Here is a 14733-nt window from a genome sequence, read left to right as displayed (position 1 = left end):
TCTAGAAAGTTTCTTGCTGAAACTTTAAAGCAACTTAAATGTTGGGCATAAGATACCTGATGTAGTCCCTTAAGCCTCTTGTCGTGAGGTGTTGCAGCCTCCCTATTTTCAAATGGGTTATTTTATGTTTGTAAATGTTCCTTAATTTAACAAAGGTATAAGAACCAACAATATGAACTTCATGGATCCCAGTTAGCTTTGCTTGCTTATATTATCTAGCTAACTAAGACTATGAACATTAAAGTGCTTTTCTCAGGAAAAGTATATGACTAAAAATTAAACACAGATGCACTGTAATGCGCATAACCTTGAATGTATTAAGTTATATTAAAAAAAAAAAAAATCTTACTAACTTCTTACAATTATGCAACAATATTTGTTACCCAAAGTCAAGTTTTCTTGCAACTGATTCCCAAATTAGTCTGCAACAACTTGGTATAAAATTATAACTGGAACGAGTACAATTAATGGGAAAAACAAAATGTTAATGCTACTGTTACAGTGACTAGTGGAGAAATAAAAGTGATTGTTTAGATTTTATATTTGTATTACGAAATGTATCCTATACAAATCCTTCTATTGTATGTTTTTACCTATTGTACAACAAAATAAAATATTTTTTAAAAAAATTATAGAATAATCCTTAAATATTTACTAAATGTGTTTCTACATGCATATGTAACCACATTGTAAAGAAATAACTTGTAATTCTTAACCTTAAAAACAGGATTTTAGGCAACAGCTTTCTTCTATAATTATTATACAGTCGCCAAATTCTCACGTGTTACATGTACATTGGCAGAACAGTTTCTAAACTTACCCTTCTGATATAGGATCGAGAACTTGAACTGCTTTTGCAAGATTGTAAACTTGTCTGCTTAAGTGTATACTGACATTGAGTTTCCAGCTGTATAGAGCTCTGCAATGCTGTGTGCGAAGTCCGTCTCGCCATCGCTGGGCGCCTTGCAGCACTCTATACAGAGAGAAAGTCTGTTCCCAGGAGCTCAAGAGTGCATGCTTGGTGGAAGTGCCTTAAATGGCAATGCATTAAGTGTCTCACTAACCCGAGTGTCATACCTGTTAAGGGGAGCTTGTGCTTACACAGGTGTGGGGTTTTACAAAAGCATCAGGGTTGGCTGCCAAAACGAACCCCGCTCCTGCCTGCTGGACACGGATAACGCTTTCCTGTCATCTTCATGCCCAAAGGGAGTGATTGGAAAGGACCTTGCTAGTGAACATATGGCTGCCTTGTCTCCTGGTACTCAGCGTAGGCAGCTAGGATTAAATCCAACAGGACAAGAAGGCTCACACTAAGAAGGGGATGACAGACTACATCTGAGTTCAGAGATGCTAATCGCTTAAACTTAAATGTTTTCTTTTTAATACTAGGGAGAAAGATTCCTCTGGTTTTAACTATGGATTTTCCTATTCAAACAGGTTGAAATGGTTCCACTGACAGCAGTGAAGACAGGATTGCAGAAAGGTGAGTTACACACGAAAATAAACTTTATTAAAAGTTCCTCACTCATCACACTTCGGCAATGGTTTTCGTTCTGTAACTGCAGAGGTCTTAACGCTTTCTGGTGATGAACATGACAGATGCTGATCTTAATTTCTCTTGTGAGGGTTTTCTGTTTTTTTTTGTTGTTGTTTGTTTGTGCATTGCTAGTTGGAAGGATAGCGTTAATGTGCCGTAAGCAGATGATATAAGTCCTTCTTCTGGACATTTCTTAATTAAAAAAGTCTTTGCTTAGCCATATTTTAAGATGAATGATGAAGAAATAATTTCCTAACGGTAGTAGCTGCCTCCACTATGTCAGCACGTTCACAAGTTTTGTCAAAAGATCTTCCTAAGGTGGTTTTCAGTTAATTAGCTTTTCGGGAAGAATTAAACCAGTATTAAAGTTGCCAACTGAAAATTAAGGCTAGCAAATAAAGTACAGTTTCAGGCTGTCTCTCGTCTTTTTTTCCTTTAATAATTTTAAGCAAAAAAGTTGAACATACATTAAAACTAATTTTAGTATGTTGTGTTAAGGTGCCAGCGAGATTTCAGATTCTTGTAAACCTTTAAAGAAAAGGAGTCGTGCCTCAACTGATGTAGAACTGACTAGCTCAGCTTACAGAGATACATCTGACTCTGATTCAAGAGGACTTAATGATTTACAGGTAAAGGCATATTGTTTCTCACAGGGACTTGTTCGTTTAATCTGTCAGTATAATAGGCTTTTCAGTTGCATATTGCTAAATATGTGAACACTGTATTTTCTACAAACTTCATGTCTTTTATTGTCTAAAAAATAAAGCCTAGTCTTTTTCTTTCTAATCCCCTCCATTATATTGATATAAAAAAAGATACAGTCGTCTTTACAAATTTTCCTACTTCTTTGACAAAACATTGGTTTAGATCACTGACTCGGTTTGGGTTTTGGAAGGTTGTTAGATTCTTTGGGAATTGGGAAATGCCGCCGTGTTTTGGTGTAAAATTGAGAGGTGTCTGGAAAAAGTAAAATAGGTATCTTTACGGTTTTTTGCTTGTACAGGTAAAAGATATGTCAAGAAGGCAGCACTCTTTGTATCATTGTAATGAAGTTCAACAACTTTCAAGGACCTTTGTATCTCTTGACATATTGAATGATCTTTTAATCAGTGGTGACTTAACTGTTTTTTTCAGAATGTGGTTATCCTTTGCAAGTGTCTTGTTTGAGTGCCTTGGATTTTTCCTCTTTGTAGGGTAGTTTTGGAAAACGTTCAGACAGCCCATCAGCTACTGCCGATGCTGATGCTTCTGATGTGCAGTCGGTAGACTCTAGCTTATCCAGGAGAGGAACTGGAACAAATAAAAAAGACACTGTTTGTCAGGTAAATGATTGTACTGTAAAGAAATGAATACTATAGATGTATCATCCATTTCTGTTAGTTTGAGCTGACAGACTTTTCAAATTACACTACTTTGTTTTAACCGTGTCTCATAATTCGACATCTCTGATAAAATACCAAGGCTTTTAGGAGTTTTTATGCTCTGGAAGTGATTCCTAAGCCCTCCTGCATGTTGAAAGCTCAAAAGCTAGAAAGTGGTATCTAATCCATACCTGCTAGCATAAGTAGAAAAAGTAGATGCCATTTTCGGCTCCATTCGAAGAGTTCAGATGGCCTTTCAGGATAGGGTAGAATGAGAATTTTCCGGTATTTTGGAGAGAAGATCCTCTGACCGCTTTCCTGGTCGATAGTAAGGGAACAAGCTGCTCGTGCTCTTCAGGTGCGTGAGAAAACAAGGAGTCCAGATGGATCCTGTGGGGCCTCTCCTATCTCTGTCCAGGCTCGCGCTGTTATGAGAGCAAGATGCAGAAAGTGCTGGGATTGTCTTCAGCCTAAAGCCTTACCAGGTCTGCTGTGGGATGTAGGCCAGTTCTCCTGCCTTATCTTAGCCGTGAAGAGATTTCAGCCAGTTTCTATTCTTTGTTAACATCTGGTAGTCATTTGCATTTAAGTATGTCAGGTACCCTTTGTTCTCTGACTAGCTGTCTGTTTGTTTAAGATCTGCGAGAGCTCTGGCGAGTCTCTGGTGTCCTGCGAGGGCGAGTGTTGCAGCGTCTTTCATGTGGAGTGTCTTGGCCTGAAGTCAATGCCCGATGAGAAGTTCATCTGCACTGAGTGTAAAAACGGTGAGTGTGTTCCTGTGTCTGAAAAAAGGGGAGGGATTTCCCACTTTGCTGAGGAGATGTGTTCTGGTCAGAATAAACTGAGATGGTAAGGTTCCAGATTTTGGGAGTGTGTTTGGGTTATTCTATTACTTTTTTAACCTCTGAGGCCAGATTCTCATTTTCCACTTAGCAAGTATCTGGTAAGAAAAAGTAATAAACTGTTCAGGGTTTTACTCAGCATAAGGGACTTTTATGTTAACAGCAATTACATAGTTATTGTGGATTATAGTAACCAGCTTACCTGTTTGAAGGGAAGGAGCCTTATTGCTCAAACCAGCGTAACTCTGTTTGCTTCAGAATTTTTTTTAACAACACTTGTATCTCAAAGTATTGGCTGTTACAGTTGGGCTTCCTTATTCCTTCTTTTACAAGGAGAACATACATGCTTTTCATGCAAACTTCCTGGCAAAGATGTGAAGCGCTGTTCCGTCAACACGTGTGGTAAATTTTATCATGAGGCCTGTGTTCGCAAGTTTGCCACTGCTCTGTTCGAGTCACGAGGATTTCGTTGCCCGCAGCATTGCTGTACTGCCTGCTCGATGGATAAGGATATTCATAAAGCAAGCAAAGGTGAGAATAGAGCTGGCTTTCAACAGCAGGAGGAAACTCAAATGTGTTCATTGCAATAACGATGAATATAACTCTACCTTCTGTAATGCGGTGTGCAGCAAGGAACAAGGGTTCCTCCTCAGTGAGGTCATTAACTTAAATCTGTCGTGGGTGGGAAAACAGCTAGCAGCCTGAGACCGCTGTCTAAGTATAACTGGATCCGCAACACTAAAGTCATCTTTTGTTGCTGGGTTTAATGGGAGCCAAGGGTTAGTAGTGCAAGGCCGAGGAAGGGGTTTTTTAAAAGACAATTGGTAGTGGCCTTTAGAATAATTATTTTTCAAGACAAAAAGAATCCTTTTAGAAATTAACCAAAATATTTAAACAAAACAAGTAGACTCTAGAATGATTGAATGATTGAAACCATGTATTTTTTTCTTAACAGTTTTGAAGTGAAAGTTAACTCTTAACTTTTGTGAAACTTCTTTTTTAAAGATGTAAATGTTTCTTTTAAATTTAATACTCTGATTGGAATAAAAATCAGCCTTGCATCTGTCTGTGGTGTCTTCTACCATAGCCTGACTCCAGGGTGACACGGTGCATTTTTCTGCGTTTATATTAAACAGGTCGCATGGTGAGATGTTTCAGATGTCCCATTGCCTATCACTCAGGAGATGGCTGTATTGCTGCAGGAAGCTTGTTTGTGTCATCCCACATTCTCATCTGTAGTAACCATTCCAAAAGGAATCACTCCTCATCAGCTGTAAATGTAGGCTTTTGTTTCGTTTGTGCAAGAGGTGAGCACACTTGTTTTTTCCCCTGTTTTATAGTTCTTCTGTGGTCACTTGTGCAGTTTAGTGATGAAAGTAATGTATTTCGTAAAGAAAAACTCCCTTAGGGCTCTCTGGGATTTAAATGCTGCCTGTGATTTTTTTTTTTTTTTTTTTTTTTTTTTTTTTTGGTCAACAGTTCTCATGAGACTTCCACTTGCTATTTTGGTCCGTAATATTTGATACTCAGAAACAGCGATAGGTACTCAGAAGGCCTACTTGTGTTGCCAGTAGGAAAAAGTGGATGCCGAGCCCCCAATTCCAGCCATTGCAAGCTGAGAATGGATGCTGTGTTATTATTCACTGTCTGTTAAGCAGAAGGGGATTCTTTCACCACTCACAAACTTAAAACTGTTTAAATTTTTAAGGCTAAAAGGTAGGATTTACTCATGAACTAGAAAAATTCATTTTAATTTATAACTACCATCACATTTGAGAACTTTGAAAGAAAAACATTTACAATACCGTATAAACAAGTTTCATGCTGCGATTTTCCATATGCCAAAGTTCTCTTTTTTTTTTTTTCTCTTTTTCCTTTTTTTCTTTTTTTTCCACTTGTTACTTTTATGGCTCTTAAGTCACTAGTGTTCTGCCAGATAGCAGGTTGAAAAGTTTTGGTGCATCGGTTGCTTTAGTGGCACAATGCAAAAATACCATTATTCTCTCAGATTAATCAAAGTGACACAGTTAGGTGTTTGAAGAATAATATGTATCTTATACAGTATTTCAAAAGTTTACGTTGGATGTATTCTTTTTAGTAGCTTTGAAAGTCACTAATAAGGAAATGAAAATGAGATGAATCCTGAAGTTACTTGTTTTCACTTGTGTTCATTCAGTTGGAGGTTTAGAATGGGAAAGATTGCCTTGAATTTGGAAGAGCAGAGTAGTAATTAAAGACCTTTGAATAGGAAGGGAAAAATGGTGCCAGAAAAATTTGCTTTCTACCTCTCTCCTTTCTTCCCCTTTCCTCATTTCCAAGTAATTTAGGAGCCATCACAAAGAATCAAGTTTAAAATAAAATAAAATAAAAAAAACAGAAGCTCAGAGAGAAACAGTAAGCTTTAGAAAAGGTCCTCCAAATATGTAAAAAGATGTTTACAACAAGGGTCAATGTTTCTCCTTTTGTGGGCTTGTTTAAACATTTTGGGGCCACCCCAAAACAGGATATGCGTGGTGTGAATCACAGCAGCATTGCATAAATGGACACATGCAAATTTGACATTGTATGTGTCTTTATGCTCTTCTATTTTAGGTTTTTAGGTAGCCTTGTATATGTTTTGTGTTTAATTTTGGTTGATAGTATTATTACACATACAGATGCACAGTCTGAACAATGATACCAAACCAGTTGCTGTGTCTTTGAAATAGAGCTAGCTGAAAATGTGTGATGTAGCATTCTGTTAGCAGATAGATCCTTTGGGGCATTCTGCATCAGGTGTGAACTCCGAGAAAAACGAATACCTGTCCTTCAACATTATTAACTTAACCAACAGTTACATCCAAAAGCCCAACATAAATAAGCGGAAAGAAGTTGTTTGTTTTCTAGAGCTAGAGTAAAATCATTAAAAACAATTTTTGTGGTAGATAGAGCAGTTCCATAATATTTTCAGCACTTTGGTTTTATGTTTTTTATCTCAGTTGTCCGGAGTCAGTCTGGTACCAGGATCAGATATAGGTTTATGACAGAAGAGTTTCTGTGGATCTTCCCTGGTTTGAATGTCAGATTAGAAATGTCTCTTGGCAAGGTCCAACGGTGGCTTTAGTCTGCCCCTGTAAGTATTAACGTGAAGAATTCTGTATGGTAGGATGATGTCTTGTCCTGCTGTTCTGCTCCTACATGAGGTAGGTCATAGGATCTTAGCCATTAGAGAACCGCACTAATGCGAACGTCGCTGATCTCGATTATGAAAGCTGTGTTTGTACTAAGGTGTGAATGGAAAGCAATGGCAGGCTTCTGCCGTTGGATTTATCCTAAATATTTTGTTTTCTACCAATTTCAAAACGCTATTAAACTGTAGTATCAAAATACATTGCATGATACAAAACAGCTAAGTTTGAAGTTGTACTTTATTAACCCTGTGGCCAGCTACTACAGATGCCTGAAGCTGACTTAAGGTTCAAATATCATAGAAGAACCTATTCCAGATTATAAATCTGCAGTAGTTTGTTACAGATACATATGAAGGTGAATCTCCTTGGGAATTTTTTCTCCAAGTTTTGGCTACTTACTCTGTGACACAAAGGTGTAAAATAGAGGCCTCCTACTTCTCTTGGGTCGAACCTATTTAAAAGCTTTATGAAAAGGAATACCTGCTATTTGGCATCCATCTTATGTATATGGCACAGAAATCAGAATTTAGGAGTAGGATTCCAAAATGGAATTACAGTAAGGGAGTCTTATGCTTGCTGAAGATGCGGACCTGCGTTTATTTCTAAAAAATAAATGAAGTGCATAAGAAAATTTTCATGTTTTTTTTTTCTTTTTTTTTTTTTCTTCCCCCCTCCCCCCATTTGACATTGTTTTAGTAATTCTGTTTATACCTGAATCTAGTTTCATCAGAAGTCTGTATTTTCTTCTGGCAATATAAGTAACCTCTGAACCCCAGCAGATGGAATTTCCTGTCCTGTATATTCACTGAGTCTTAGTTATGAGAACTTGAAAAGTTACAAACCGCTACCACTGACTGAATCCTCTGTATTTTACAGCAACTATGTACTTGTTCTTCTAGAAAATTTTTGTGGGGTTTGTTTCTACTAGGCATAGCTGGAATCAGGAGCCAGTGTGGTTCACCGAAGAAAGATTGTGCGAGGTTTACATTTAGCAAACTCCCCCGGATGGGTTGAATTGAGTCCTGTCTAGTCATATGTGGTCAGCATGAGGGACATAAGGTGAGGACAGCATCTGTCACAGGAGCACTGAGAGTACCTGCTCAGAAAGAAACGGGGAACTGAATGCTTTAGAAATACTTGGGCATCTGTATGTGAGAATGGTTACTTAATTAGTTTTAGTTGATATCAGAAGGAGAAACTTTGTATTTAGGTGCAAAACATTACTGAAGTGAGAAAATGTAGATATGAGACAATCTATAAAATATACAAACTTGCTTATCATGAGGTATTTGAAATACGATGTATTTTAAGACTTCTTATTCACCTTCCTGAAATATCCTTCATTAAGCACATTATAGTTCACATAATTGCATGTGTAGGTCATACTTGTTTTATGAATCCTCCTGAGGACGTGCTTTCCAGGTAGGCTGACGCCGTTCTCCTTACGCCAGTTTTTTGGGCACCCTGGTTCAAAAGCTTCTCTACAGCACTCAGCTCTGCGTGTGTCCCACAAGGGAAAGAATTGGGGGCTATCTTGGTAGCTCATCTTTCCTGCTTCTTTGGGTCTCAGTTGCTCTGCTCCTCCCATGAATTACTGGCCACATGCTTCTGATCTGTAGCTGTGGGGCTCTCACCTGGGCTGCCTGGCTCTTTGGAGCAATGAGGAAAAACTCTTCTTCGTGGAGAAAGTCAGAGAAGTGCACACACATTGTTTGAAATAAACACATATAGGAGAACAGAGTGCTTGACTGCTCCAAAGTGTTTAATTTGGTAGCTGTGGGAGGGCAGGGTTGGTGGAGCTTTACTTAAAAACAAATGGCATAGGGCAGAACTTTCATCCGTTCTTTCCCCTCTGGTACCTTGCAGAATCAATGACTCCCCTTGTTATTTTTATCCAATACAATTATAAAGGCAAAACACTTTCATAGATAAGATCTTAGAGATAGATTTGTAGTAAGTGGGATGGTGAGTTCTTGTGTACAACGTCTGCTTTTTCAGTTTGTGGCCCCAACTAACAGCATGACCTTTGATGCAGTGACCATCATCCCCCCGCTCTTCACATTAGCTTGCTTTCTTCATTTGGGAGGGAGGGTGGTTCACACAGATACAAAATTGGTTGCTTTTCTTGTGCTTTTCTATAAATGCACAAATTAAGGGTAAAAGCACAATTGAAATTCCACTTAGAAGCAGCTTATTCATCATAGATTTTTCCAGTTACATTTTAATTTAGTCTCTCAAACACATAACCTCTTTCTTAGTGAAGAAACTTTCTGTCAGACTTTTCTTTTTCTTCATTTTATCTTTTTTTCATTCACGCATAAATGCATTAGAGGTGTTCATTCGATTTATTTTATTTTCTCCTTTATGGAATCATGGGTAGTTTCATTGCAACTCATCTCTTTCTGTTTGTTTCGTATAGGGTTGGTAGTGCAGGATCATTCAGACCCCCTGTTCAGTTCATATGCCTATAAGTCCCACTACCTACTGAATGAATCAAATCGTGCTGAGTTGATGAAATTACCTATGATTCCTCCTCCTTCGTCAGCTTCCAAAAAGAAATGTGAGAAAGGTAACCAAAATAGTTTCTTTCTCTTTAATTTACTTTCACTTTTTCTATTATTTCTCTCTCTTTAAATCAAACAAGAAATGTCTGCTTGTCAAGCACCACTTAATTGCTTTTCAGTAAACTTCACTCATTGATTATTGTGAGCGTGTATTCATGTTGTTGGCAATTTTTTTATTACAAAAGGGCTTAAAATAATTACTGTCACTAAATTCTCCTTGAAAGAGGTTAAATCACTTTTTATCTGGCCTAGGCTATTCCAGCTTCAGGAAAGCTATTTACACAGTAATGTGAAGAGGTGGCAAATAGAGCTTGATATTGTTGCAGTTCAGTACTTACCAGGATGATGTAAAACAGCTTCTTAAATTGATTTTATATATGGAAGAAGAGGGGGGATGTTCTGTTTCAGATCTTTTAGGTAGCTTATGCAGAGCCTGAGAGAAAAAGGATGTTTCAGGTTGAACGTGGGTGGGTCCTGTTGCCATCCAGAGGATGTCCGAAGGGGGGAGGCAGCGAGGTTTTGCCTGCGTATGTGTCCACTAGTCCTTGGGCCTCGTGTTCCACCTCCGCCAGCATGGGACAGCCAGCGCTCCTTCCCCTCCTCACGGGACGGGTACTCGCTTTCTGAAGCAGTGCTGCCTGTAGGAGTGGCAGGAGATGCTTTCTGTCCTCTGCAGAAAACCTGCAGCTCCGGGAGAGAGAGATCGTTTTATTCTGGTGTGGGTGGTGCTGTAGCATCTCAGAATACCTTACGGGGAGATCACTGTTGTCTGTATAAAATACTCAGATGTAATATTTTATTCCCCACAGAAATTTGATTTCCCGAGAGTGTTCAGAAACGGTGCCCAATTAACCATTCTAAAGTTAGGTTATTTTGAACGTTGCTAGATTGATGGCTTTCAGTAGTTCCTGTAATTCCTGAAAACAAAAATTATTTTGAGCCCTCTGCTTAGCTTGAGCAATATCTTACTAATGCATCCTGAGAGCAAAGTGTTGGTTTTTTTTTTCTTGCTTAGCACTGAAAGTTTTGTGTTTGATTTTGTTTGATTTTTGCATCTCTTGGCATTTTACCATGTTGGATAATGTTTCAGTAATTTACACTGGGTCTGTATTTCCTCTGAAATAACATCTGCAAAAAAATATTTTAAAAGTTAAAATTTTATTATGGGTTTGGGGAGCTCTGGAAAATCCATATGGTTGGATTTCTACTGTTTTTATCAGAGGAAATACAGTATTGATCATGCAACTGATTTGTTTAAGGAATGCTTATTGTGACATGCAACAATCAATTAATGCAATGACATTTTTGAAAGTCTATAGGTGGACAAGATTTTCTGATAAATGTTTGAAAGTTACTATTCACACTTCTTTTGCTATTGTCCTTGAAAATTACTTTAAATACTCTCAAGTCTCTCCCAGATTTTCCATCTGGGACACAAAAACTTGTTAATTTTTTAAAAATTTATATATCTATAAAAATGTGTATATATATATTTTATATACGTACATATATAAAATATTACAATATGTGTAATGTATCAAGTCTTATTGTATGAGCTGCTTTGTTTGCTTAGGGTGGCTTAGAGATGTGCTGTGGCTCTCCACATTTAATACATCTGCCAAAATGCAAGCCAGCCAAAACAACTTTGTCCAAATAAGTATAAACTTCAGAAATTAATGTTAACCACTGCACTAAGATTTCCTTTGTGTGCAAAAGGAACTTTTGGGATGGCGACAACTTGTGTGGTGTCTCATTCTGCATTATGTACTGTGCTCATACTGGTAAACACTTCTTTTTGTGGAATAAACAGAGTTAGTACAATTCTTTTATAATGTCCTTGGTACAGAAAAGCATTGATCAACCTATAGGCTGTGGGGTTTTTTAATGCATACTAACTGATTGCTGAGGGATTTAGTCATAACAATGTTGATTGAAAAAGTGTTTCATAAAAATTTGGTTATTTATCATTGTTTTGGCGATCACCAAAGAAATAAACCAAAGTTTTGGCCATCACCAAAGAAATAAAAGCTAATGGCACTACTTTCAGATGCAGTGCTTTCTTTGGGAATGTTGCCTCTCCTGCCAACTTACCTCATGTTTGAAAAACACTCAGCTGCTTTTTTGTGTATCTTTGATGCAGTTAAGAGTCACAACTTGCACGTTAGGTGATTGCACTGCACAGTCTTTTTTAACCAACATTGTTAAGTTTGACTTGATCCCTTTCTTTTGCCATTTTTTTCTGTGAGGCAAACGAGATTGTAGAATGGATGATTTAAAATGAACATCAATTGCTGTGCACAGGGGGAATCAAATCCTTACTTCTATAAACCAAGCAGGGTTTCTTTGTTTAAAGGTGGAAAACTGTTATGCTGTGAATCCTGCCCAGCTTCCTTTCACCCTGAGTGTCTCAACATAGAAATGCCTGAAGGATGCTGGAATTGCAATGACTGTAAAGCTGGCAAGAAGCTACGTTACAAGCAGATCGTTTGGGTCAAGCTTGGAAATTACAGGCAAGTTTGCTATTTTTGGTTTTTAATGCTTTGGGTGTTTTTAATGTACTCTAGAATTACAGGAAGATAACTCAAAGCAGCTCAGTCTTTGTAAACAAGAACTAGAAATACAATAATACATCTACTTTGTGCCAGACATTGATGTTGCCCTTTAAATTAAATTCTCCTGCTTTTTTCAGGCAATGTTGGATACTTGATTGCGCTTACATTTGCTCTGTAGAGTGTAATAGCGATATGGAAAACCAGGGGCTGTCCTATAGAACCAAGATGTCCTAGCTCGTGTTTGCTCTTAGTCACCTGCAGGAATACAAGCATTTATAGGTGATCTTAGAAGTCTTTGATCTTAGAAGAAATCTGGAATAAGAACTCTTCTTGTGTTTTGCATGGTGCTTCCCAAGTATTGCTAAAGGGAGACTTGATTGCGTAAGGAAGGAGTTCATTTCTTTAAGAAAGGAAAACTGGCTTTTATTTCTCAGTCCAGTTAGGCAAACTCAGAAGCTAAGGCTATAGGTCAAGGAACTTATATTCTTCTTTTTTTTCTTTTTCCCCCCTACTTTTCAGGTGGTGGCCAGCAGAGATCTGCAATCCCAGGTCTGTGCCTCTCAACATACAGGGCCTCAAACATGATATCGGGGACTTCCCAGTATTTTTCTTTGGTTCACATGACTACTATTGGGTACACCAGGGCAGAGTTTTCCCTTATGTTGAAGGAGATAAAAGCTTTGCTGAGGGGCAAACTAGTATTAACAAGACCTTCAAGAAAGGTAAAATCAAACGAAGTTTATAGTGGTTTATGACAAAAATTCCACGTGTTTGTGTCTCCATCACCACTTAAGCTGCATGGGAATATTTTGTGACTAGTGTTCTGTGTTCACGTAAAATTGCAAACATTATGCAGATCCCTTGACTACAGATAAAAATATGTTTCTTTAAGTGCCTACTCATTGTGTATTGTTGTGGGCAAGTTCAACTCTTCCACAAACTGGGAAGTGTTAAGATGGAGCTTGGGCTCTGCTGCATGGGATCATTGTTCAGTATCTCCGTACCTACTGAAAAGTACCTGATGATAGATTCATGATATACTGCAATAACTCGTTTTTAGCTTGCGTTTTTGTTTATAGAGTTCTATTCCTATCTTTAAAAAAGATAAAAAACCTAAATACATACATGTGTATATTTGCTTAACAGCAGCTGGTGCTAATTGCTTTCTATTTTGAACTCCCTTGCACAGCACTTGAAGAAGCTGCAAAGCGCTTCCAGGAGCTGAAAGCACAAAGAGAAAGCAAAGAGGCATTAGAAATTGAAAGGAATTCAAGGAAACCTCCACCTTATAAACACATTAAAGTGAGTTGCCGTCTTTCTTTTCCTATTTTTATTGTGTGCTTTGGTGAGCTATGTATTAAACCAGTATTTGCAACAATTCAAGCTTAAGGAAATTTAAATAAATTATTTTGCTGTTCTTTTCAAGAATCTTTTGTTCTGTCTTACAGTACCATAAAACATTCTTTTAGCAGAGTATTTGTGAAAGACAGTTAACAGTTGAAGAACAGTTTTACCTAAGGTGGAATTTTGCTGGCTGCAAGCTCATGTCATGTGTCTTAGATACATGCTGGCTATTACAACTTACTAAACTTTGTTAACACTGAACTCAATATTAGTAGGAATACCGACTGCTCATTCTGCTGCAGAGTCTAACTCTTGCCAGCAATTTTGGACACATAGGGCTTGGTGTTGTTTCTTTGATGTTTTTAGTTTCAGTTGGAAGAAAGCCCAGTGTTTATCAAGTGTGCTTGATAAACTTTGTGTGCTTTGAGTTCCTGAACCAATAATTTTACTGAGGAGAGACTCATGCTGTACTGTCTGAAGTCACGACTTTTAATGTTCTTCACTTAAATTGCTTACTGCTGGCTTCTGTGAACAGTGTTCTGTCCCCAGTGAAGTTGGCAGCTGAGTGGCAACAGATGCCATCTGTAAAAGTGCATGCGTCTGCTTCTGAATTGCAGGAAGAATACTTGTTGTGACACACTATCCTTCAAAAGGGTCTAGAAGAAAAATAATGACGTAATCATGATTTTCTTGCCTTCTTGTGTCAGTTGATGATTGGCCTCCAATAAAGCTGTTGAGTTTGTGTTCTTCACAACAGAACACAAAAGTTTGTGTTCGTTGTCATCTTCATTTACTCTTTTTTTTCCTTTGTTCCACAGTCCAACAAGGTAATAGGGAAGGTTCAGATTCAGGTAGCTGATCTGTCAGAAATCCCTCGCTGTAACTGCAAGCCATCGGACGAGAACCCCTGTGGGCTGGAATCAGAGTGTCTGAACAGGATGCTGCAGTATGAGTGCCATCCCCAGGTGTGCCCGGCGGGAGAGCGATGTCAGAACCAGTGTTTCACCAAAAGACTCTACCCTGATGCTGAAATCATAAAAACTGATCGACGTGGATGGGGTCTCAGGACAAAAAGGAGCATTAAAAAGGTAGAATTACAAAGGACAAAGGTTGTGATAGCCATCAGTGTGGTTTTATGTGAAAACACTGCAACTCTGAGTACCTTAAGCAAACGCATACAGAAATTGCAGCGCTTGCAAGTAAATGCTTTGTGTTAAAAAGGCATGAAACTTCTGTAGGTGAAGCAGTAATGGTGAAATCTGCTTGGCTGTTTTGACAGAAGCATCTTAACCTTGATACTTACAGAAGAAAAGCTAGTTCCAGGTGCTTGTGATTTTGTGAATTCTGTTGGTGGAGGGAAAGA

At 38.2% G+C, this 14733-nt stretch overlaps 1 protein-coding gene across 4 annotated transcripts in view; it reads left to right on the top strand.

Moving 5' to 3' along the window:
• Positions 1-14733, top strand: part of WHSC1L1 (Wolf-Hirschhorn syndrome candidate 1-like 1) — a 35168-nt gene that overhangs the window by 13118 nt on the left and 7317 nt on the right. For 2 of the 4 annotated variants that reach the window (XM_009576306.1, XM_009576305.1), the window contains exons 8-18: positions 1438-1483; positions 2036-2166; positions 2731-2859; positions 3536-3662; positions 4074-4271; positions 4877-5047; positions 9330-9479; positions 11828-11984; positions 12546-12748; positions 13216-13328; positions 14189-14458. In XM_009576306.1, coding sequence (XP_009574601.1) covers positions 1438-1483; positions 2036-2166; positions 2731-2859; positions 3536-3662; positions 4074-4271; positions 4877-5047; positions 9330-9479; positions 11828-11984; positions 12546-12748; positions 13216-13328; positions 14189-14458 — 1695 coding nt within the window. Of the gene's footprint in view, positions 1-1437; positions 1484-2035; positions 2167-2730; positions 2860-3535; positions 3663-4073; positions 4272-4876; positions 5048-9329; positions 9480-11827; positions 12003-12545; positions 12749-13215; positions 13329-14188; positions 14459-14733 lie in introns of all 4 variants that reach the window. The other 2 variants (XM_009576303.1, XM_009576307.1) reach the window with 2 other exon arrangements.

Source organism: Fulmarus glacialis, unplaced genomic scaffold (genome assembly GCF_000690835.1).
Source record: "Fulmarus glacialis isolate BGI_N327 unplaced genomic scaffold, ASM69083v1 scaffold31044, whole genome shotgun sequence".
NCBI lineage: Eukaryota > Metazoa > Chordata > Aves > Procellariiformes > Procellariidae > Fulmarus > Fulmarus glacialis.
This window is presented reverse-complemented; position numbering and strand designations above follow the sequence as displayed.